The sequence below is a fragment of the Octopus sinensis genome, linkage group LG15 (assembly GCF_006345805.1).
Source record: "Octopus sinensis linkage group LG15, ASM634580v1, whole genome shotgun sequence".
In the NCBI taxonomy this organism is placed as follows: domain Eukaryota; kingdom Metazoa; phylum Mollusca; class Cephalopoda; order Octopoda; family Octopodidae; genus Octopus; species Octopus sinensis.
In genome coordinates, this window is record NC_043011.1 from 11,424,286 (window position 1) to 11,449,067 (window position 24,782).

General features: G+C 38.3%; 1 protein-coding gene across 2 annotated transcripts in view; it reads left to right on the forward strand.

Annotated features, from left to right (window-relative positions):
* The first annotated feature begins 5,821 nt into the window (after nucleotides 1-5,821).
* Nucleotides 5,822-24,782, forward strand: part of LOC115219814 (synaptic vesicle glycoprotein 2C) — a 92,013-nt gene continuing 73,052 nt past the window's right edge. Inside the window, exons 1-2 of one of the 2 annotated variants that reach the window (XM_029790088.2) lie at nucleotides 5,822-5,983; nucleotides 23,781-23,831. In XM_029790088.2, coding sequence (XP_029645948.1) covers nucleotides 5,872-5,983; nucleotides 23,781-23,831 — 163 coding nt within the window. In that variant the 5' untranslated portion in view covers nucleotides 5,822-5,871. The remainder of the gene's footprint in view (nucleotides 5,984-23,780; nucleotides 23,832-24,782) is intronic. The other variant, XM_036509476.1, reaches the window with a different exon arrangement.

Below are 24,782 nucleotides of genomic sequence, written 5' to 3' on the forward strand. Positions count from 1 at the left end.
GGTTAGAGCAGCGGAATCGCAGTATTTTATGTCCGTGTGCATATGTACTCTTTACTCTTTTACTTGTTTCAGTCATTTGACTGCGGCCATGCTGGAGCACCGCCTTTAATCGAGCAACTCGACCCCGGGACTTATTCTTTTTTGTAAGCCCAGTACTTATTCTATCAGTCTCTTTTGCCGAACCGCTAAGTAACGGGGATATAAACACACCAGCATCGGTTGTCAAGTAATGCTAGGGGTACAAACACAGACACACAAGCACACACACACACACATATATATACATATATAGGACGGGCTTCTTTTCAGTTTCTGTCTACCAAATCCACTCACAAGGCTTTGGTCGGCCCGAGGCTATAGTAGAAGACACTTGCCCAAGGTTCCACGCAGTGGGACTGAACCTGGAACTGTGTGGTTGGTAAACAAGCTACTTACCACACAGCCACTCCTGTGCCTGTATGTGTGTATATGTATGAATTTAATTTTTACCTATTATATGTATCTTTGGTTTTAGTCCTGCTGAAGCAGAAAGATTGACCTACTATTAACTATGATGACTATGATGACTATGGGGTTGGTTCCATTGACAGTAAGATTATGACCTGCTCATACCAATATATTTTTGTGTATTTGTGTTTATATCTGTTTTCCAATTTACTTTCTGTTGTATAGAGGAAGAAATTCAAGGCATGTACCTCTCCAGTTCTCTCATATCGACAATCTCTTCCAGTTTTTATGAGATATTACTCTCTTTTACTCTTTTACTTGTTTCAGTCATTTGACTGCGGCCATGCTGGAGCACCGCCTTCAGTCGAGCAAATCGACCCCGGGACTTATTCTTTGTAAGCCCAGTACTTATTCTATCGGTCTCTTTTGCTGAATCGCTAAGTGACGGGACGTAAACACACCAGCATCGGTTGTCAAGCAATGCTAAGGGGACAAACACAGACACACACACATACATATATATATACATATATACGACAGGCTTCTTTCAGTTTCCGTCTGCCAAATCCACTCACAAGGCATTGGTTGGCCCGGGGCTATAGCAGAAGACACTTGCCCAAGATGCCACGCAGTGGGACTGAACCCGGAACCATGTGGTTGGTTAGCAAGCTACTTACCACACAGCCACTCCTACGCCTAACTGATCATGTTCCTTGAAGAAAATGTCTTGCTGATTGAGACCAGGTCAGGGCTGTCTGCTGCCGACTCCCCTCAACAAGTCGAGGATAGATCTTCTTGTCCTGACTGGAGAGATTGATTCCTCGACGCTGCATGTCCTGGGCATACCCGTTGGTCGGCATTCTTTTCTGAGGCCCTGTTGGAACTTGTTGAAAACGTGACCACGTGCCTTGGATTCTTTCACTAAAAGTGTAGAGGACTGGGCAGAGCACTATAGGTTGTGCAGGATGGAGGCTACTAGAGGGTGCAGAAGTGTTAGAAATGAGACTAGGTATAAATTTCGGCAGCGGGCCAAATTAGTTTGATATGCATACCTCCAGGACTTACACAACAAGGATAGGAAGAGGTTCCTTCAGCAGTACCTGGTGAGAATGTGGAGCAGGGATGTCCAATCCCTATGCCTGCTATAGAGCTTTTCTATAGGGGAAGGCTCTACACTCTAGGCCCTGAGGTGGATCTCTCTGACTACCCATCCTCCCCCAAAGTGGATAACAGTCCTATTTTGCGGCCGTTCTCTGTCTCTGGAGACAGATGAATCCTTGCTCAGCAGTGGGTCCAGATGGACTTCGTGTTCATGCGGTTAAGTCCATGGACCCCAGTATCCTTGCCAACATGTGTATTGATTAAGTAAGTGTAAGCAAGCAACCAACCAACATGGCAAGTTCTCTTGTGCCCGACAATGCAATGTCATCAGACCTGCTCTTGCTCGTCTGCGTGGACGTCACTGTGGCCAATGCTGGTAGCCAGGTAGTTGTCGCTGGCCAGACCGCATAGGTGACAGGGTTGCTACCGCAAAGTGGTCCATCCATCAAATTGCCAGCAGTGCCATGCAGAACAGCTATGTTCTAGGTAACTGTCACACCACAAAGGGGGGTCCGGACTACAGTAAGGGGTACGAGCTGGTCAGCTGAGTTTCCGTTGTTGGCTGCCCTGTGTACACAAGCACCTACACGCGGCCACATTCGCCATTGAACAAAAACTCATCTTCTTCTGTTCTCTCATGCCCGCACTGGCCCCGACTGCACACACCTTCCCCATACTTCTCCTACCTACAACTGTCTCCCTGCCGCCTTCCAGTCCATTGTCTATGCTCTGCCACCGACGCCCGGCTACAGGCGTGGTGTCGTCCTGCACGCTCATCTGTCCCGTGGCCGATGCTGCTGTCATCCTGGTAGCTCTTCTGCCAATCATGCACAACGGCATAGTCATTACCGCTGGTCAGCTGACTGCGTTCTCTGCCATGCATCGCCTGCACTTTGCCGATCGCCCCGCACTTTCATGCTCGTCCTCGTGTATACCGCATGAATCTCGCGCTTGTCTATGTGGACGCCACCACGGCTGATACTGCCAGCTTGGCGGATCTCACTGACTGGACCATGACGTTGTGGTCACTCCTGCTGGTCGGTTGACTGTGCTCTCCGTCGTGCTGCCGTGCATCACCTGCAATTTGCTGATTGCTCCGCGTTTTTGTGCTCATGCTCATGCTTACAGCACAAAAGCTCATGCTCAGGCAGCAACAGCGTGGTTGTTCCCACTGGTTGGCTGACTGCGCTCTCCACCGTGCTTGTGTGCATCGCCTGCACTGCGCCATCAGTGATTGCTGGAAAGCATACGGCAGCCTTGGAGCTTTCGGTTTCCAGCATCTGACTCTAAATAACAAATACAACTTTGAGGATCCTCTCACCAGAGTTCACACGAACACCGTCGAAAGTCTGTGGTGACAAAGTAAACGCCAAATGGGTGAAACACACAAGTGACATGCAAACCTCACCAGCCATCTATGTGAGTATATGTGGAGGTATGCTCACATGGGAGAGGATCTCTTCCATGCGTTCATTCAGAATGCTGGTGAACTTTACAAGCCACAGAGACAGGTAAGAATATTAATTTTATTCTGTCATTTCACTTTGTGTTACAGACGGGAAGCATGTGGAGAAAACGAACGGGGGGTGGGGGTGTTAGCCTTTCCGAAATTTCACAAAATTTGATTTTTCCCTCATAACTTTCAGGAAAACTGATAGGGCACAGAAAGTATGTCTATAGCCAGCTGGAGGAGGTGTCCTCCTGGGGCTACAAGCTACAGTAGCATCCACCCTTAGGGGTTAGCCATATTTAAATGGCAAATATACGTCACGATTTTCCCCAGAAATTTCTTTATAATTGTAATCTATGCTGTTTGAAAGATGTTTCTGCAAAATTTCACTAATAGATATCCATTTTCTTTAAAGTTATGATGGAAAAAATCAGATTGCATGAATTTCTCTGATATAAATCTTTGCAGAAGGATGATTTGTTCAATCACATATATTTTTTCATTATTTTATCGTGAATACTGTGTAGTTACAACAAAGAGTTCATTTCTTTCTTTTATTTTGTTAGGTCACTGATTTCCCATTCAGGACACCAAGAGAAATTTCAGAATAGAATACAATGAACACGGAAAACATAACTGCGAGGTTTATTCCTCATAAATTCCAACGGTATGTAACATGAAATTTCTTTGATATTTTGGATGAATTCATGTTGTGTGTGCATCATACACAGATGTATGTGGGTGTGTGTCAAGAGAGTTTGTTGGAGGTTTGGCTGTTATTTCGGTACTCACATTTTTTGTAAATGGCGTTTCAAGATTCCTTTTGTAGGAAAAAAAGGATCTTTACCTTTTGACAGCAGATTTAAAAAATAATTTTTTGTAACTAAACACTTTCAAACTTCGGACACTGGTAGAATGTGTCATATAAAATATCTTTTACTCTTAGCGTTTTTGAGAAAAGCTTATGTTTAAGAAGTTATTTCACGTTAAAGTTGTCATCTTTCAGTAATTTCAACCAATCAATGACATGTATTCAGTTGAATAAAATTACTGCTGTTGTTTGTCAACAAGAACTTCCGGCGGCGTATATTTCGTTTGTCACTGTTATTTATGATAAATCCTAACCCTAACACTTAAAACCCTAACCCTAAAACCTTAAAGCTAAAACCAGTACAAACGTATGAACGATGTCATAAATAACAGTGACAAACGAAATATACACCACCGATAGTTGTTGACAAACAATGGTATTAATTTCATTCAGCTGAATACACGTCATTGATTGGTTGAAATTAACAAAATACGACAACTTTAACGTGAAATAACTTTGTAACGCTAAGAGTAAAATATATTTTATATGACACATTCTACCAGTGTCCAAAGTTTGAAGGTGCTTAGTTACAAAAATTATTTTTTAAATATGTCGGTCAAAAGGTAAAGATCCAAAACAAAAAAAAAAAACTAAACACTTTGAAAATTTCCAACACTTTCAGTCGAAACTCCTCCCCACCCCTACAAATAGCTTTTTTAAAAAAAAAAAAATTCCAATATAATCGACTTCTAGGCCATATGAAACGTATATGTAAAAAAATATGTGCAGAAAAGAGTTTGTGTGAGATTTGGCTGCTATTTCTAGCATGTGGATAGACAGCTTAAAGGCTTATACTTTTACTTGTTTCAATCATTTGACTGCGGCCATGCTGGAGCACCACATTTAGCCGAGCAAATCGACCCCGAGACTTATTCTTTTGTAAGCCCAGTACTTATTCTATCGGTCTCTTTTACCGAACCGCTAGGTGACGGGGACGTAAACACACCAGCATCGGTTGTCAAGCAATGCTAGAGGGACAAACACAGACACACAAACATATACAAACACATACATATATATACATATATACGACGGGCTTCTTTTCAGTTTTCGTCTACCAAATCCACTCACAAGGCATTGGTCGGCCCGAGACTATAGCAGAAGACACTTGCCCAAGATGTCACGCAGTGGGACTGAACCTGGAACCATGTGGTTGGTTAGCAAGCTACTTACCACACAGCCGTTTAATGATCTCATATTGTTTCATTTTCTGTCACCGAGTGAAATTTCAAAATGGAATACAAGGATCTCGGAATACAACGATGAAAAATTCCGACATTTATCCCCTGGAAATTCCAACAGTATGTAACTTGAAATTTCTTTGATATTTTCTTCATTTTGTAGGTGGGGGGGAGAAACCACTTTGAAAATTTCCAACACTTTCAGTCGAAACTCCTCCCCACCCCTACAAATAGCTTTTTCCAAAAAAAAATTCCTATATAATCGACTTCTAGGCCATATGAAGCGTATATGTAAAAAAAAATATGTGCAGAAAAGAGTTTGTGTGAGATTTGGCTGTTATTTCTAGCATGTGGATAGACTGCTTGAAGGCTCGTTTAATGCTCTCATATATTGTTTCATTTTCTGTCACCGAGTGAAATTTCAAAATGGAATAGAAGAAGGATCTTGGAATACAAAGATGAAAAAAATTCCGACATTTATCCCCTGGAAATTCCAACAGTATGTAACATGAAATTTCTTTGATATTTTCTTTATTTTGTAGGGGGGGGGTGAAAAAAAACCACTTTCGAAATTTCCACCACTTTCAGTCGAAACTCAATCCTACGAAAGCTTTTTCCAAAAAAAGGAAAGTAAGAAGAAACCAATTCCTGACGAACGTTGGTCGGAATTCAGAGAAACAGATTTGCTCAGCGCACACTTTTGGCAATTACGCATGCGTATCGTAAGGCGGAAGTAATCTCTACAGCATAGTGGTAGTGGTGGTGGTGGGGGTGACCAGCTGACGTCACTAAAGATGTAAACACAAAGTCATGGCCTTTAAATGAATGTTCAACTGACTGAAATGGATTGGAGACACGATCAGTCTGGTAGATTAGTCGAAACGCAGAATTTGTTGGAATCGGATACAAGTGACAATGAATCTGTGACTAGTAGTATGTTATTTCTTTTTTTCTTTTTTATTTCTTGGTATTTTTGTTGCGGTGGTATCATTTCAAGTCTGAAAGGGGCCAATGCAGTTTCGCATCTGTCCCTTGAAAAATGTAGTATTTTGAAAAAAACTTTTTTCGGATTCCTACTTTTTAGATGTCGGAGATTACGAATATGCAAAATATTAAAAAAAATTTCTCTCTTCTTCATTAACATTTTTGATTTTGTTTACTTTAAAGGGATCGTAGCGAATTGACGAGCATATGCAAATCAGAATTAAATACGGACAAAAACACTAAAGTGAAAAGAATTTGCGTTTTACTTGTGCTTGCCTTAAATAATCGTAAATAATAATTTAATGTAAATTAAATAATCACGATTTTATGAGAAACAAGCAATGTTTAATAACATCAATTATGAAGTTTCATAAGGGGCTCGTTTTTCACCCCTCCCACAATTTTAAATTTTCAACTTTTTCATCCATTTATTTACGTATCTGTCTATCTATTTATCCCTGTCCGTTGAAATTCATATCTATCTCTTTATACACATATCTATAAGCTTATGGAATTAAAAATTTTTCTGAAAAAATTATATGTGTAACAACAACAAAAAAATCACAGTATGCGGAAGTGTTTTATGATTAGCAGTGTATAACAGCACATCTGATAGTCATCTCCCATCAAGAAGGATGTACAAGTGTTCAGGTTTTGCCCAAGAAAACAACGCATCGCTCGGCACGGCAACCGAAACCCCTAACTAGCGACCGTAAGTACAACACCCCTAACCACTAGGCACGCACCTTAACACAATTATATATGTGTGTGTGGATATTTTTTAATGAAATTTTTAACAAATATGTTTCAGATGGTACAGATTCTGAATATATTGGGATTTGGGATCTTTTCGGTTTGAACGGCAGTTTTTCTAGCGGTGTCAAATGAAATTGTCACCCATAATTATGACCCTAGTATCGATCTATTGCATTTCAATCTGTTTTAGGGTTAGGATTAGGTTTGGGGGGAAGGGTATCTTTTTTTCTTCACAAATGTAAATAAACCCAATCTGTTTCTTAAACGAGGGACATATTCATACGGCACATAATGTTTTTTTTTACCTCAATAGACGTCAGTGATTGGTTGAAATTTCAGAAATTGAAGAAAAAAACAACAATTATCTTACAAACTATAGAATTTTCTCAATAAAGCCAAGAGAAAAAGATGTTTTATAAACACATTCTACCAGTTTACAAAGTTTAAAATTTTTTAGTTACCTAGAAATTATGTTAAAAACTGCCGTTCAAACTGAAAAGATCCGAGATTTGTTTTTAAAAATTTGTTTCCGAAGGTGGGGAGGAGAGTTTCTGAAAATTTATTAAGCAGGTTTTGTTTCCTCATAACTTACAGAAAGCAAAAGGTGAAGGCAGGTGAGGAAACAACAAACAGGGAAGAATGGAAAAGTCTTCGACGTATATAAAATTCACAGTCCTTCGACCTGTGACTAGTTTGACCATCACAGTTTGAGGGAACTTCGTTTTCATGATGTCCATGCTATTGCAGTTTCCAAAGAGCTTTGAGCAGCAGTCATGAGGTTGGCATTTTGATACTTGGCTCAAATCATCATGATACAGATAAATCTCCAATATTTAGATGGCTCCCAGTCCTCCATGTCAGCTAACTGTTTCTCAATCACAACTTTAATCTTTATGCTCTCCAATGCCATTGTTTGCTCACCAATACATCAAGCTGTTTCTGAAAAAAAGGAGACATAAAAAAAATCAAGTTTAGCCTGAGCACCCTGTATGTGTGTGTGTATGATGATGATTGCTTCATCTTGAGAGATGATAGCCATTCCATCAACACACACACCACACCCCCATCGCACAGCACAATCACTCTGTTGATGAGCCCTCAGATGACTTTTAAGATCAGCTGCTGACTGACAGGGTTTAAAACACAAGTGACGGATATTATTTAAGTTTCTTCTATATCTTTGCCCTTTGGAATCTGATTCTGAAGGAATGTTTTTGTGAACTGGCATATGCCTTTTTAAGTCCAGGTATTGTCTTACAAGTTTTTTGACATATGACACAAGTTGTAAGAGGCGGTTGGTGTCCAAGATTATTAACTACCTGGGCATTTTGATTTTCATGTGACTTCATATGATTCATGTATCCTACTTTTGAAAACAGAACAATCACATACAATACATGTCCAATGTTCACTGTTGATTACAGTTCTAACTGTTCCTCTGTGACTGGCCCTTTTAAGCTCAGAGTGCTGAATCATCTTTTCTTCCCAAGCATTACAACCAGTCCTAACAGTGCCTCTCCATGTGTTCCAATCTAGAACATCATTTTCCAAATCACTTTTGTTCATATCTAGTTTCTTTAGGTTTTCCTTCACACAGTCTTTTTACCTTTATCTTTGGCTTATGTTGTGGTTGCTTACCAGAGTTGAGCTTGCCATAAAAAAGATGCTTTGGCAATCACTTGTCTTTCATTCTAATAACATGTCCAGTCTATCTCATTTGAGCCAAGATAACATGTTGTTCAATAGAGCTACAATTGAGCCAAGATAACATGTTGTGCGATTGAGCTACAATTGAGCCAAGATAACATGTTGTTCGATTGAGCTACAATTGAGCCAAGATAACATGTGCGATTGAGCTACAATTGAGCCAAGATAACATGTTGTTCAATAGAGCTACAATTGAGCCAAGATTACATGTTGTTCGATTGAGCTACAATTGAGCCAAGATTACATGTTGTTCAATAGAGCTACAATTGAGCCAAAATAACATGTTGTGCGATTGAGCTACAATGTGCCATGTGCAAAACTGTCTCTGGTATGAAACATTCCCACTTGACTCCTAAGATATGTCTGAGGCATTCTTGATGAAATCTCTCTGGCATTTTTATATGACACTTGCAAGTGGTCTGTGTCTCACTTTAATAAAGAAGTGCAGTCAATACACATGCTCTATAAACATTGATTTTTGTCTGCAGGGAAATACCTCTTTCCACCCATACTCGCTTTTCAAGCTTTCCTAATGCAACACTTCCCCATTCGATAGTATATCTCTTCATCAAGACTACCATCTCTTGACAGTGTGTTTCCTAGGTAAACAAAGGTGTCAACAACTTCTAACCTTGTTCCATTCACAAAAATGTTTAGTTCAGAATATGTTTGTCCTGGTGTGGGAGTAAACATTTGGTTAGTCCGAATTGTACATATGCAGTGGAAAATCTATCCATTATTTGCCAACGAATCAGCATAAAGTAATTCTCTTACAAGTGCTTTGAAAGTCTTTGCTTTGCAGTTAAATCTGGTCAAATTAAAAATGCGACCAGGTGTCTGAAATCTAATTCCGATTACCCTGTTGCAATCTTTGAAAGCATACCAAAGCAATGCAGCAAAATGAATAGAGAAAAGTGCAGGGTCAGGAATATCTCCGTTTCACACTGTTGTCCTCTAAAAATTCATGAGATAGCTCACCACTAAAGGCTACCCAAGCTTTTATGTTTCTGTATAGTTCCTTAAAGATGCTCACGAAATGTGTTGGGCAACCAAGTTTACACAAAACAATCCACAGTGCCTCCCTTAGTTAAATCTATGAAGAACTGGTATAGTAGCGTTTATTCCTCTAAGCATTTCTGAACCTGCCTCAGAAAATATTGTGTCCATTGTTCCTCGTTCAGGTCTGAAACCACACTGCTCTTCAGGAATCACCTGTGAACACACATTCTCAAGACGGTGTAACATGATCCTTGAAAGTATTTTCCTGGTACGTGCCAGGACAAATATCCCTCTAGAATTACCATACACTGCTTTTGGGCCCTTACCCTTGTATATAGAGATTAGAATGTCATTTATCCATAGTCCGGGTAGTTTTGATGAACAAGTAATACTTATTATACTATTTTTACTATTTTTATTAATTTTCTTTGATTCATGAGGCTTAAATAATTCCTGTATTTTTCATTAATGAATTCCTTTTACTCATTTTCATTAATAATTTTATTCTATTTTTCCACGCAATGTCTCCACGAGTTTTATTTCTTATAAACGCTAAGAACTATTCTTTACGTTTATAATCTAGTGATACTTTCTCAACTAACTAAGCAACGTTGTATTGTTTTGGGATTAATATTTAGCTGTTGTTAATTTTGTTATTGATTTATTAATAGGGGTCTGTAGGTTGTAGCTGAGTGTCTTCATGGTAGTTTCTCCATAAGTTGTGTTTTTTTCTCACATTTCTTTAGTTCATGAGGCTTAAATGTTTTTTCGTTTTTTTCGTATTTTTCATTTTATTTTTATTTCTATTTTATCTAGTTTCAGCTCACGAGCTGTGGCCATGCTGGGGCACTGCCATTTGGTGTTGCTACATGATTTTACTTCATGAATGCTTTTTAGCAATTGCCATTTGGTGCATGAGAGAGTTCGATGCAGCTGCCCTCATCTGCACCTCCTGCCGTGAAGTTGGTTCATCTGGGACACCTGACAAGAAGAGATCCAGTTTCATTTTAAAGACATCTGCATCCACCCCATGCAGGTCTCTTAAGTTCTTCGGAAGGATATTGAAGAGCTGTGGGCCTCTGAAGCCCAGGCTATCACAGTATCTTGTCCTACATCTTGATGGCAAATTTGGAGTCCTTGGCACTATGCAGTGACACCCAGTTCTAGTATTTGTGTAACTCTCGATGCCAAAGTTTGGGACAAGTCCTTCCAGGATCTTCCAGATATATATTATGGCATATCTTTCTCGCCTACGCTCTAAGGAATAGAGTCTTAATCTCTTGAGTCTTTCCCAGTAGCTCATATGCTGCACAGAGGCTATCTTCTTCGTGTAGCTTCATTGGATCGCCTCAATGGATGGTGACCATAGCTGAGAGCAATAGTCAAAATGGCTTAGGACAAGTGTCCTCCAGAGGACCATCATGGTTTCCTGGTCTCTTGTTCTAAAGGTTCTAAGAATCCATCCGGTCAGCCGCCTACATTTCATTGCCAATTTAGCAACATGCACATGAAAGGTTGCATCATCACTCATGTAAATACCCAGGTCTCGCACTGATTGTGCCTCTGGGATTGCAATCCCTCCAGGTCCAGTGTATTTATTGGGTATTGCATTTAGTTTTGCATGCTGATAGCATAAAGCTTGAAACTTTTCAGCATTGAACTGCATGCTATTCTTTTCAGCCCACTTGTATATTTTGTCCAGCTCACATTGCAGGTGCATAGTGTCTTCAGGGTTCTGTATTGCCTGTGAAACTTTTGTATCATCTGCATAACTTGTGATCATGGCTCTCTGCATGGCTGAGGGCATTGATAAAAAAATTTGCCATTTTCATTGAGTATTTATTCTATTTCTTTGCACTAAGTCTTCACACATTAAATTTTATAAACGCTTTAACTATCTTACGTTTAAAATTCAGTTACTATTTTCCTTCGCCAAGATAAGCTACATTTGACATGTTATTGTTTATCTATTTCATTTGAATTTGGAATCGTTTTTGGGTTTGAAATTATTATTATTGCTGATGTAATATTATTATCTATTTATCGTTTCTTGATAGTTATTTTTTACGTTCGATATTAGATATGTTATCTTTTAATTTTTATATAGGAATTTAACATTTTACATATAATTTAATTTGAGAATTAGTTTCGTTTGACTATATATATTTTTTAATAATTAGGTAATATTTTTATTAAGTAGTATTATATTTAAGTAAACTAATTTTTATTTTAATTAATATCAATATTATGTTTAACTTTATTATCGTGTGAAATATTAAATTTCTTTTACTCTTTTACTTGTTTCAGTCATTTGACTGTGGCCATGCTGGAGCACCTCCTTTAGTCGAGCAAATCTACCCCGGGACTTATTCTTTGTAAGCCCAGTACTTATTCTATCGGTCTCTTTTGCCGAACCGCTAAGTAACGGGGATGTAAACACACCAGCATTGGTTGTCAAGCAATGCTAGAGGGACAAACACAGACACACAAACATATACACACACACACATATATATACATATATACGACAGGCTTCTTTCAGTTTCTGTCTACCAAATCCACTCACAAGGCATTGGTCGGCCCGAGGCTATAGCAGAAGACACTTGCCCAAGATGCCACTTACCACACAGCCACTCCTGATTATACATAGATATTAATAATATAATTAGTTTATATAATGGATTTGTGTATATTTGAACTATTTCCTATTTTTGATTGTATTATTCATAACTAGTAATAGCATTGGGTATATTAATTAGACACTTAAACATGTTTATACATTTAAAATCCAAATAGATTAATTTAATTGTTGAACTTAGTAACATAGTTTGTTTATCAATAATATTTGGATCTTGTATTATTTTGAGTTTGATCGTTGCTATTATTATTATTGTTATTGACTGAATTTTTAGTGGACCGGTGATTGTGATCGAAAATCTTCATAGTGTATTGTTCATTGGTTCTAATATTTTTGCACCTTTCTTTAATCTTTAAATGTTTCTTATTTTCCATTAGCAAATAATTCCCGCCATTATATCATTTTTATATATATTGATAATTATAAGTTATGATAGATATTAATTCTTATATCTATTTATTTAGATTTTATATATATATATAGGCGCAGGAGTGGCTGTGTGGTAAGTAGCTTGCTAACCAACCACATGGTTCTGGGTTCAGTCCCACTGCGTGGCACCTTGGGCATGTGTCTTCTACTATAGCCTCGGGCCGACCAAAGCCTTGTGAGTGGATTTGGTAGACGGAAACTGAAAGAAGCCTGTCGTATATATGTATATATATATATATGTATGTGTGTGTTTGTGTGTCTGTGTTTGTCCCCCTAGCTTTGCTTGACAACCGATGCTGGTGTGTTTATGTCCCAGTTACTTAGCGGTTCGGCAAAAGAGACCGATAGAATAAGTACTGGGCTTACAATGAATAAGTCCCGGGGTTGAGTTGCTCGATTAAAGGCGGTGCTCCAGCATGGCCGCAGTCAAATGACTGAAACAAGTAAAAGAGTATATATATATATATATATATATATATATATATAAAGGCATCTAACGTATCACATTAGATTTAATTTGTGAATTAATTTTGTTAGACAATATATTATTTAATTATTAGCTGGTATATTTATTAAGTAGTATTACATTTTAAGATAATTAGGTATTACATCAATTGATATTTAGTCAACTATATTATTGATTGATATATTAAATCTATAGATACTACACATGTATATTAATTATATAGTTAGCTTATTTAATGAGTTTGTCTATATTTGAACCATTTCTTATTTTGATTACAATTTAATGACTTGTACTAGCATTGTGTATATTAATTAATTTTAATGTATTGAATAATTTAAGTATTGTTTTTAGTTTTCACTTAATGTATATTTAATATCTTATATATCATCATCATCATCATCATTTAGCGTCCACTTTCCATGCTAGCATGGGTTGGACGGTTCAACTGGGGTCTGGGAAGCCAGAAGGCTGCACCAGGCCCAGTCTGATCTCGCAATGTTTCTATGGCTGGATGCCCTTCCTAACGCCAACCACTCCATATTTTAAAGTATATTTATTAATTAATTATTCTATTTAATTATTTTAGTTTATTTTTAACCTGATGAGTGGATATATCTATATCGAAGTGATTTTACTACTACTATTTATTTTTTACTATAATCATTTCTTAAATATAGCCATGAAACACGTGTCGTTATTCTACTAATTATATACATATTTATTATTTTTTTTGCAATTTACTTAATCATCGGTATATTATTGCTATTTTATATTTTATATTTCTATTATATGTAATTTTCTCGATGGTGTAATTTAATTGTTCATTTTGAATTGATAAAAGGTGGTTTTCTCTCATTTATCATCATCATCATCATTGTTTAACGTCTGTTCTCCATGCTAGCATGGGTTGGACGGTTCGACCGGGGATCTGGGAAGCCAGAAGGCTGCACCAGGCTCCAGTCTTATCTGGCAATGTTTCTACAGCTGGATGCCCTTCCTAACGCCAACCACTCCGTGAGTGTAGTGGGTGCTTTTTACGTGCCACCTGCACAGGTGCCAGGTGAGGCTGGCAACGGCCACGGTCGGATTGGTGTATTTTATGTGCCACCGGCATGGAAGCCAGTCGAGGCGGCGCTGGCATCGGCCACGAGTCGGATAGTGCTTTTTACGTACCACCAGACCAGGGATCCTGGCTGGTTCAATTCGATTTCGATTTCCCCAACATGTCTTCGCAAGCAAAGGGGTTTGGCATGGGTGCCTGTCGTACGGTTGGATTGGTGTATTTTACGTGCCACTGGCACGGAAGCCAGTGGAGGCGGCGCTGGCATCGGCCACGAGTCGGATAGTGCTTTTTACGTACCACCAGACCAGGGATCCTGGCTGGTTCAGTTCGATTTTGATTTCGCTTTTGCTTTCGCTTGCCCCAACATGTCTTCGCAAGCAGAGGGGGTTGGCATGGGTGCCTGTCGTCGGATGAGGTTCTATATCGACTTCGCTTGCCTCAACAGGTCTTTGTGGCCAAGGGAGGAAAGGCATTCATAAGTGGGCTGGGCTCACTTGTCCTGCCTGGTCTTCTCACGTACAGCATATTTCCAAAGGTCTCGGTCGCTGGTCATTTCCTCAGTGAGGCCTAAAGTTCGAAGGTCGTGCTTCACCACCTCGTCCCAGGTTTTCCTGGGTCTACCTCTTCCACGGGTTCCCTCAACTGCTAGGGATTGGCACTTTTTCACACACCTATCTTCATCCATTCTCACCACATGACCATACCAGCGCAATCGTCTCTCTTGCACACCACAACTGATGCTCCTTAGGTCCAACATTTCTCTCAGGGTACTAACACTCTGTCGAGCATGCACACTGACATTACACATCCATCGGAGCATACTGGCTTCATTTCTCGCGAGCTTACGCATGTCCTCAGCAGTCACGGCCCATGTTTCACTGCCATGTAGCATGGCTGTTTGTACACATGCATCATACAGTCTGCCTTTTACTCTGAGCGAGAGGCCTTTAGTCACCAACAGAGGTAAGAGCTCCCTAAACTTTGCCCAGGCTATTCTTACTCTAGCCGTTACACTTTCAGCACACCCACCCCCACTACTAACTTGGTCACCAAGATAATGGAAGCTATCAACTACTTCTAGTTTTTCCCCCTGGAAAGTGACGGAAGTTGTTTTCTGCAGATTTTCAGAGGTTAATGCTCCCGAGCATCTGCCACATACAAAAACCATCTTCCTAGTTAGCCTTCCTATGACATTGCTGCACCTCTTATGTGTCCATAGCTTACACTTGGTGCATCTTATAGAGTTTCTACCTACACCTTTTCTACAGATCGAGCAGGGCCATCTACCTGAAGGCGTTTGTGATTTGTCTACCTTCCTACTTATTACGACTTTGGTTTTAGCTAGATTGACTCTAAGGCCCTTCGATTCTAAACCTTGCTTCCACACCTGAAACTTCTTCTCCAGTTCTGATAGTGACTCAGCAATTAGAGCAAGGTCATCAGCATAGAGGTGCTCCCAGGGGCATCTTGTCTTGAATTTCTCCGTTATTGCCTGGAGGACTATGATAAATAGGCGGGGGCTGAGGACTGAGCCTTGGTGGACCCCAACCTCTACCCTGAATTCTTCACTGTACTCATTGCCAACCCTCACCTTACTAGCAGCGTCCCTGTACATGGCTTGCACAGCTCTCACTAACCATTCATCTATTCCTAGTTTCCCCATTGACCACCAGATGAGTGATCGGGGGACCCTGTCGAAGGCTTTCTCCATGTCAACAAAAGCCAGGTACAGGGGCTTATCTTTGGCTAGGTATTTCTCCTGCAGCTGCCTTACCAGGAATATAGCATCAGTGGTACTTTTCCCTGGCACGAACCCAAACTGCATCTCATCTAAACTAACTCTCTCTCTAATTAGTTGGCTTATGACCCTCTCTGTAACCTTCATCACCTGATCCAACAGCTTGATACCTCTGTAATTATTTGTATCTAGGGCATCACCTTTACCTTTGTAGCAGTTGACTATTATGCTGCTACACCAGTCATTGGGTATGACTTCTTCATGTATCATCTGATTAACTATACGGGTGACTAGGCTATAGCCGACACTACCAGATATTTTGAGCATCTCTGCAGTGATACCTGATGGGCCTGGGGCTTTCCCTGTCTTCATGCTTCTAATTGCCTTAGCTACCAAGGAACTATCAACCCTGATAGCTGGTCCCTCTGTTGGGTCAACGTTCGGCAGACTCTCTTTATCCCATTCATTTTCTTTATTCAGCAACCTTTCATAGTGGCGTCTCCAAGCCTCTCTCTTTGCATCCTCGTTTAGCGCAAGTGAACCATCTTCCATGCGAACACACTTCTCTCCTACCACATCACAATTCTCTCTCACACACTGTCTTGCAACGCGAAACACCTCCAGTCTTTGGTCCTCACGGCGCAGAACATTGGCAAATTTTTTCTTATCTGCTTCCCCTCTGGCTAGATAGACCTGTCTCCTAGCTTCCCTTTTAGCAGTCTGATACAATTCCCTGCTACCACTATTCTTCCAGTGCTTCCAAGTCTGTCTCTTTTCTCTAATAGCCCTGTCTACAACACTGTTCCACCACCACGTTACCTTGGGACGAGAGGGGACTTTGCACCAGCCACAGATCTGGTCAGTGGCTCTCAGCAGGTTGTCCCTTAGAAACATCCAGTTGCCCTCTACTCCATGTGATACTCTATCCCCTTCTACTTCGTCAAAGGCTTCAAGTAGCATGTCTCTAAATCTCTGTCCATTCGCAGGATCTTTAAGCTTCCAGATCCTTCTTCTCCATGTTGGTCGTCTTCTGGTTGTTCTCCTAGTCCTGATCCTAAAGTCACTAACTACCAGTCTATGTTGTGGGGTACATTCTTCGCCTGGGAAGGTTTTGGCATTTATAAGTAGCCATCTCTCCCTTTGCCTGGCAAGGATGTAGTCAATTTGGCTGGTATGTTGGCCCGATCGGTAGGTGACTAGGTGGCTGGTAGGTTTCCTGAAGTTAGTGTTGCAAATCATAAGATTATTTGCATCATAGAACTCCAGCAGCCTGGTTCCCTCCTCGTTGCGGGAACCAAAGCCATAGCCTCCATGTACGCCATGGAAGCCCCCAGCATGTCGTCCAACGTGACCATTGAAGTCACCAGACACAAAGAGAAGGTCTCTGTCGTTCGTCAACGAGGTAGTCTGCAGTAGAGTGTCATAGAATCGGTCTTTCTGTCCATCAGTTAGCCCTGACTGAGGAGCATAGGCTGATATAATGGTTGCTAAACTATGATGAAGCGCTAATCTAATCTTAAGTATTCTGTCGCATACTCTGATTACCTCAATTACTTTATTTTATCTACATTATATATATATATATATATATATATAGAGAGAGAGAGAGAGAGATAGATAGATTGATAGATATGAATCTATATCGTCATATTATCATCATCATTTAACATTCATGTTTCATGCTGGCATGGGTTGGGTGCTTTGATAGGAACTGATGTGTCCAACGACTGCATCAAGGTCTAATGTCTACTTTGGTATAGTTTTTAATGGCTGGGTGCCCTTCTTAACATCAACCACTTTACAGCTTGGACATTAGGGAGCGTAAAGATTAAAGTTGTAGAGAAAAAGTTAGCTGACTGGAACCCACATGGCTATTGGAAAAAAGTTACCAGTATTATGAGTATTCACACTGGGTGCAAAAATTGCAGGACATCATGACTGCTGCTCAATGAATGCTCTATGAAGAATGTAAGGGCTGTGGACAACTACAGTGGAGACTATGAAGCTGTGGCCAACAGAAAAGAACACAGCGGGCTTTCTGACTTTGTCTACATCCTGGAATTCATCCAACAGCTGTAGTACAAGATGAAAGAAGATCTGAGCAAGAGAATCTGGGCTTTGGCAAGAGAGAGAGATGGGTGTTGTAGTTACCACCATGATACTTGCTACCACTCGTTCAAGAGGCACAAGGGACAAATTTGAAAAATAGTTTATAAGGTTAAGCACTTGGTGAATGCAAAATCATTGGTCAGTCTATGATTGGCTCCTGATTGAGTTGCTCTCTTGCAGACTTTGACATATTATCTGTTATTTTGTTCTAAAATGGTTGTATTTAATGAACTTTCTGCAATAAGGGAGGACGAGAATCAGTTTTTTATTTTTATTTCACTTCTTTTTACTTATTCCATTTTTTGCACCAACCTTCTTCATGTTTCTTCCATGTTTTTCCTTGTTTTCTTGCTATCCAACATTCTTGTTTTAAAAAAAATATATATTACGCATAAACAGAGCCAGAAAGATTGTTTTAAGATACATAGTGTATTTTATAAATATGCCTGTTCAAGTATCATGATAGCATGAAACCATTAGTAGCTCTTTTGGTTGTGTATTTAAATTGATATGTATGTATGTATGTATGTATGTATGTATGTATGTATGTATGTATGTATGTATGTATTATGTATGTATGTATGCATGTATATATGTTTGTATGTATGTATGTATGTATGTATGTATGTATGTATGAATGTATGTATGTATGTATGTTTGTATGTGTGTATGTATGTATGTATGTACACTTGCGTCAGAAATTAATTAGCACTTCTCAAATTTCTACATTAAATAGGTTAAATCAATTAACCTATGAGCTGTTCAAAACGTCTTACGCGATGAGAAAACTTAGTATGGTGTGATTTCGGTCCTTGCAAGGCGCTACCTATATCTATTAAACAAAGGAAGATTTGTCTGCATCCGCACTCCAAGTTGTTGCACTGCTATGTCAACATCATAAGGCTGTAGACTCTCAAACTGCTCTGCAAACAAAGTTACGTCATCGTTCTGCGCAACAGTGAACTCGCAACAAAGCAATAGTTCGATATATGGCCACTAGGTGACAGCACATACCTTGAGTGAAGAGCAAATCAAGGGTGCTAATTAATTTCTGACGGTAGTGTATGTATGTATGTTTGTATGTGTGTATGTATGTATGTTTGTATGTATGTATGTTTGTATGTATGTATGTATGTTTGTATGTGTGTATGTATGTATGTATGTGTGTGTGTATGTATGTGTGTATGTATGTATGTATGTTTGTTTGTATGTGTGTATGTATGTATGTATGTTTGTATGTGTGTATGTATGTGTGTGTGTATGTATGTATGTATGTTTCAATGTGTGTATGTATGTTTGTATGTATGAATGTATGTATGTATGAATGTATGTATGTACGTATGCATGCATGCATTTGTTTGTGTGGTGTGTGTGTGTGTATATTATGTGGACAGTAATATTCGCAAACAAGTTGTTATAACTGTATCTCTAGTTCAAGTGCTTCAATTCTTTGTATGTACCTATATTTACTTAATTGCTGACATTTATCAATGGTTTCTCCCATTGTTTTGATGAGCTATTTTCTATCTCTTATTATAAAAGGCAGATTTTATCTGCCTCCCTTTGTCACTTATAGAAATCTACAATATAGGATTTCTTCAATTACAATTTACCTAGCATTTTTAAGAGTAGAATGCATCAGGTCATGCCAGGTCCAGTTTTTAAAATTTAAACTCCAATTAAGCAAAATTTACAGAAAACTCACATTCTGGTGTATATGTCAAATGCTTTTCTTAGTCTGGTTTACAGCACACGCAAACGCACACACACAGTGTGCAACGAATAAAGTGAAACTAATTCACTGTGTGTGTGTTGACAGGTAGACAATAGAATGCGATGGCGATGTAATATTTGTTTCTGTCTATGACGCTGATAAAAGCATTGATGTACATGTGTGCGTGCGTGAGTGTGTGTGTGTCATTCCTCACACACACGCATACACATACATATATGACAGTGACAAACAAACGTTTCAAACAACTACATACAAACATGTGTGTGTTTGTTATTAGTAAAAAAGGCGCCAAAACACAACTCACTTATCATTCCAACACATTTGCAAAGACACACGGACGGTCAAATTGCTATAACAATACAGAAAAGGTAAATTGGTTTTTATTTTACTCTATATATATTTTATTATATAATATTATATATAGATATATGTATATATAATTGCAGTATGAAACAGTGTTTATGTATAAACAGACGACACTTATATATAGTTATTAATAAATGCATGCATCCGTTTAACCCTTTCGTTACCAAACCGCCCGAAAAAAATTTTGGTTAATGAGAATATCAGAGTAAATCTCTTTAGAACATTCGTGAAAACACGTATTATACTTCGTAAACAGTTCAACTACAGTTTTGTACAAAAATCGAAGTGTAATTTTAATTCCGTGAATTATGGGAGATTTTTTTCCGAAATTTGTTCCTATTGTGTTTTCAAAATTTGTAATTCTGACAAAAAATGGATACGAATTTCATTATATCAAGCAGCGAGTCAGAATTCGAAGGATTTTCTACTGAAGACCTTCATAAATCTAACTCTATGACTGAAAAAAAAAAGCATGTGGTATTTGATAATGAATCTGATGTTTCATTTTCCGAAAGTGAAAACAGTGAATCTGAGATCTCCGACAGCGATAAAGAAAATGATTTGGCACCTGAATGGAGTGAAAATTTAAAAACTGTTTCTTTCGGTGATTTCTCTGAAGAAACTGGACCAAGCCACAGACTTTCCCAGAAGAGTAAAGCCTTAGACTATTTCTTTTTACTTTTTCGAATGAGCCTATTTGAAATCATTACGGCGGAAACGAACTGTTACGCTCAACCTAAACAAAGCGAAAGAAACGATAGTTTGTTATTTCCCACAACCTTAAATGAAATTAAGGCCTATTTTGCCATAAATATTATTATGGGTATTAGAAAGTTACCCAGAATAACAAATTCTATCGTAAAATTTTGTTGTATACCCAATTGAATATTAGCTAATAACCCATTTTCTATAGCGATGTTTGAACAAAATTTTAATAATTTTATATATTGTTGAATTTACCTGTATCTACCTGCAATTAGAGTCACTTTGTGACAAAAATTATAGTATAGAATTGGTTGAGAACATTTCACTAAATTATCTTCCAAAAATCAGATTAATATATCTCTTATTATAATTCATAAATAAAAAAGTTATAGTTGTTTAATGAAACCAGACTAAATTTATGATTACATTAGAAATTAATTGAAACACATAAGGGGTGTATTTTGGTCATAAATATAGTAACGAAAGGGTTAAGAAAAACCAAAAAATATTTTATTCTTTGTAAATGTTGTGTTCAAAATAACATTTTCTTTTAAGAATGTGTATATAACAAAGTATGTGTATATAACTACGTGGCTTATATCTTTATATATAAAAGTGAAGTTGTGTGTCTGTCTCCTACTATTTAGATTCGTAACTACTCCCACATTTTGCGGTGCAGTTTAACCAAAAGCGGGTATCTTATAGTCTCTTATTATAAAAGGCAGATTTTATCTGCCTCCCTTTGTATCTTATAGAAATCTACAATATAGGATTTCTTCAATTACAATTTACCTAGCATTTTTAAGAGTAGAATGCATTGGGTCGTGCCACGTCCAGTTTTTAAAATTTCAACCCAATTAAGCAAAATTTAGAGAAAACTCACATTGTGGTGTATAAGTCAAATGCTTTTCTTAGTGTGGGCTACAGGACTCGCACACATACACACACACAAAAAGGGAGCGATCTGATTCACTCACGCTATCACTCTCATTTCTACTACTTTCTCTTTGCAAGTGTGCAAAGATTAAACTGAAAGTATTTCTATAAAACGGATCACTCATGCTATCAACATAATTTCTCCCACTTTCTCTTTGCAAGTGTACCCTAAACCACTACTCAAAAAAAAAAACACAGCAAACAGAAACAAATAAATACATAACGATTTACACCTCACACAATTTCTTCAATTAGAGTTTACCTAAGATTTTTCAAAGTACTCCATTCGGTCATGCCATAAAAAAATTTCTTTCAATTTCACCCCCAATTAAGACAAAATTCGAGAAAACTCAATATTTTAACATTTCACTCCGAAAGCATTGATGTACATGTGTGCGTGCGTGAGTGTGTGTGTGTGAGTGTGTGTTTGATGGGTTGTGCGACACAGAAAGTGTGGTGTGTAAGTGAAGTGCTTTTGTTAGTGTGTGTAAAGAGACAGAGAGAGTGAAAGACAGAAATAACTGAACTTTTTTTATTCACTTTTTGTAGTGAGTGACTGAGAGAGAAAAGAGAGAGAGAGGTTATGTATGTATATATGTATGTATGGCTTCAGTGACACACACACACAAAAACACATACCTACGTACACCTAAAGCACGCACACACACACACACAAGCGGAGCGCGAACTTCAAAATTTTGGTAGTATTAATTTGCGAGCATACTTCTAAGCGCGCGTAATTGAAAGTTTTCACTATGATATCATCACGTGCGAAAAAATTCGAAGGGTTTTGAACAATTGAGATACAGATGTCACGCCTGTATTGAAACCATTGCTAAGCTGCCGTAATTGCTTAATTAAGACTTTGTTTAAATTGAAAGGTGCAAATATGTGACGAGGTTGAAAAAAAATACCCCAGAAAAAAAATGTACTGCTGGTATTTATATAATTCACTACTATTTTGCTACAATGTCATGAAAAAGAAAAAATTAAGGTATGTACAACATATAGTATACATTTTTTCTATTCATTCAATTCATTCAACGAAAATAAAAAAATCGAATTCGCCACCCCCTTTTCCCCGTTCGCGTTTGTGTAAAAAAAAATTATTATTTAAGTTTTAAAAATTATTTACTTTGTTCAAAAAATATTAATATTAATTAATTTTCAAGAAATATTTAATTTATATAATTAATTCATTAATTTTATTCTGTAAAATAGTAATTAATTCATTTATCTGTAAATCCGCGAGGTTGTTACTCAGGCACCTAGAAATAGCAGCCAGATTTTTATATTCTAAATAATTTGCAATTTCAAAAAATATATTAATTTTGCGTTATTTAATTTGATAAATTCTACGGAATAATTTTGCGCGTTATATACGTTCGCGTTTCTGTAAAAAAAAGTAATTATTTAAGGGCGATCGAGTATCGAGTACCTACGTCTGGCTCGCGCGCACGCGCGAATCCGCGTCTGGGCAACCGGGACCACTGTGTTACAAGTACCCATATATACATCCATACATACATGTGTGTGTGTGTCTATGTATGTGTATTAATGTGTGTGTGTTATCTCTATATAAAGCTAAAGTTGTCTGTGTGCGCCATGTTTGGTAACCTTCAACTAACACTATCTCCTCCGAGACCCTGCGGCGCAAGTTGACCAAAATTGAGAGTATGATAGAAGAAGGGTTGCTCTTCCTTCCGTAGAACATAAAATTCAAATCGGACCATGTTAACACCAAAAATTATTTACATCAAAAAGCTGCTTTTTTCTATGAAAATCCCTATTTTTTATGATTTTTTCACTGCTGTGTCGCCACTTTTCGGTGTATTTCGACCAGAAAAATGTTCACAAAATTTTTACTTTTCAAAATTACAATTCCAGCGGGTCGAAACAAACCCGAGCAACGCCGGGCGATACTGCTAGTCAATTAATAAAACCATCGGCATTTTTGATGATACAGATATGCTAATGTGTTATAATACTTTATAACTGATAATGCTTTATCTGTTATAGAGTATCCTAAATGTAATATCATCTCACGTTAAACTATTAAGTGCTGTATATTCATTTGTGTTTAATTCTTTTTATTTTAGAGGATAATAAACCTGACCCTACATCATACGAAGATGCCTTGGAAGCAACTGGTTGGTGTCTACTTTTACTTAATTTACTCTTTTACTCTTTTACTTCTTTCAGTCATTTGACTGCGGCCATGCTGGAGCACCGCCTTTAATCGAGCAACTCAACCCCGGGACTTATTCTTTTGTAAGCCCAGTACTTATTCTATCGGTCTCTTTTGCTAAGTAACGCTAAGTAACGGGGACATAAACACACCAGCATCGGTTGTCAAGCAATGCTAGGGGGAGAAACACAGACACACAGACACACACACACACACATATATATATATATATACATATATACGACCGGCTTCTTTCAGTTTCCGTCTACCAAATCCACTGACAAGGCATTGGTCGGCCTGGGGCTATAGCAGAAGACATTTGCCCAAGGTGCCACTCAGTGGGACTGAACCTGGAACCATGTGGTTGGTAAACAAGCTACTTATCACACAGCCACTCCTGCGCCTATAAATGTTTTTATTTACTCATTTGGAAGTATAGACCCTACTATTTTGCATATTTCTTTATCATCTATAGTATTTTGGTAATGTGAGATATTGATTTGTTTCACAAGTTTTGCTAGTAGTACTGTATAATAGTTACTATTTATAACTCTTTTGATAAAAATCTGTTGTCAAACTTGTTGGCAGTATTGTGTAATAACAATTATTTCATATAAACTATATTTTTATTATTTGTTCCAGTTTTCCATAATAATCCAAGAAAAAGATTTTTTCAACTTTGGGCATTGTAAATAGTAAATATATTACTTACAGTAAAGCGAGTAGCCACATCAAAGTAGCAGTAAATGTTACTACTAGTTTAACCCCAGGCGGATTCTCCGCCAGTTGATTTTCGGTGCAAGCTCTTCAGGGGAGGCAAACCCCTACTACCCTCCAGTAGGGGTTCAATCCCCCTACTAGCAATCATCATCGTCGTTTAGCATCCGCTTTCCATGCTGGCATGGGTTGGACG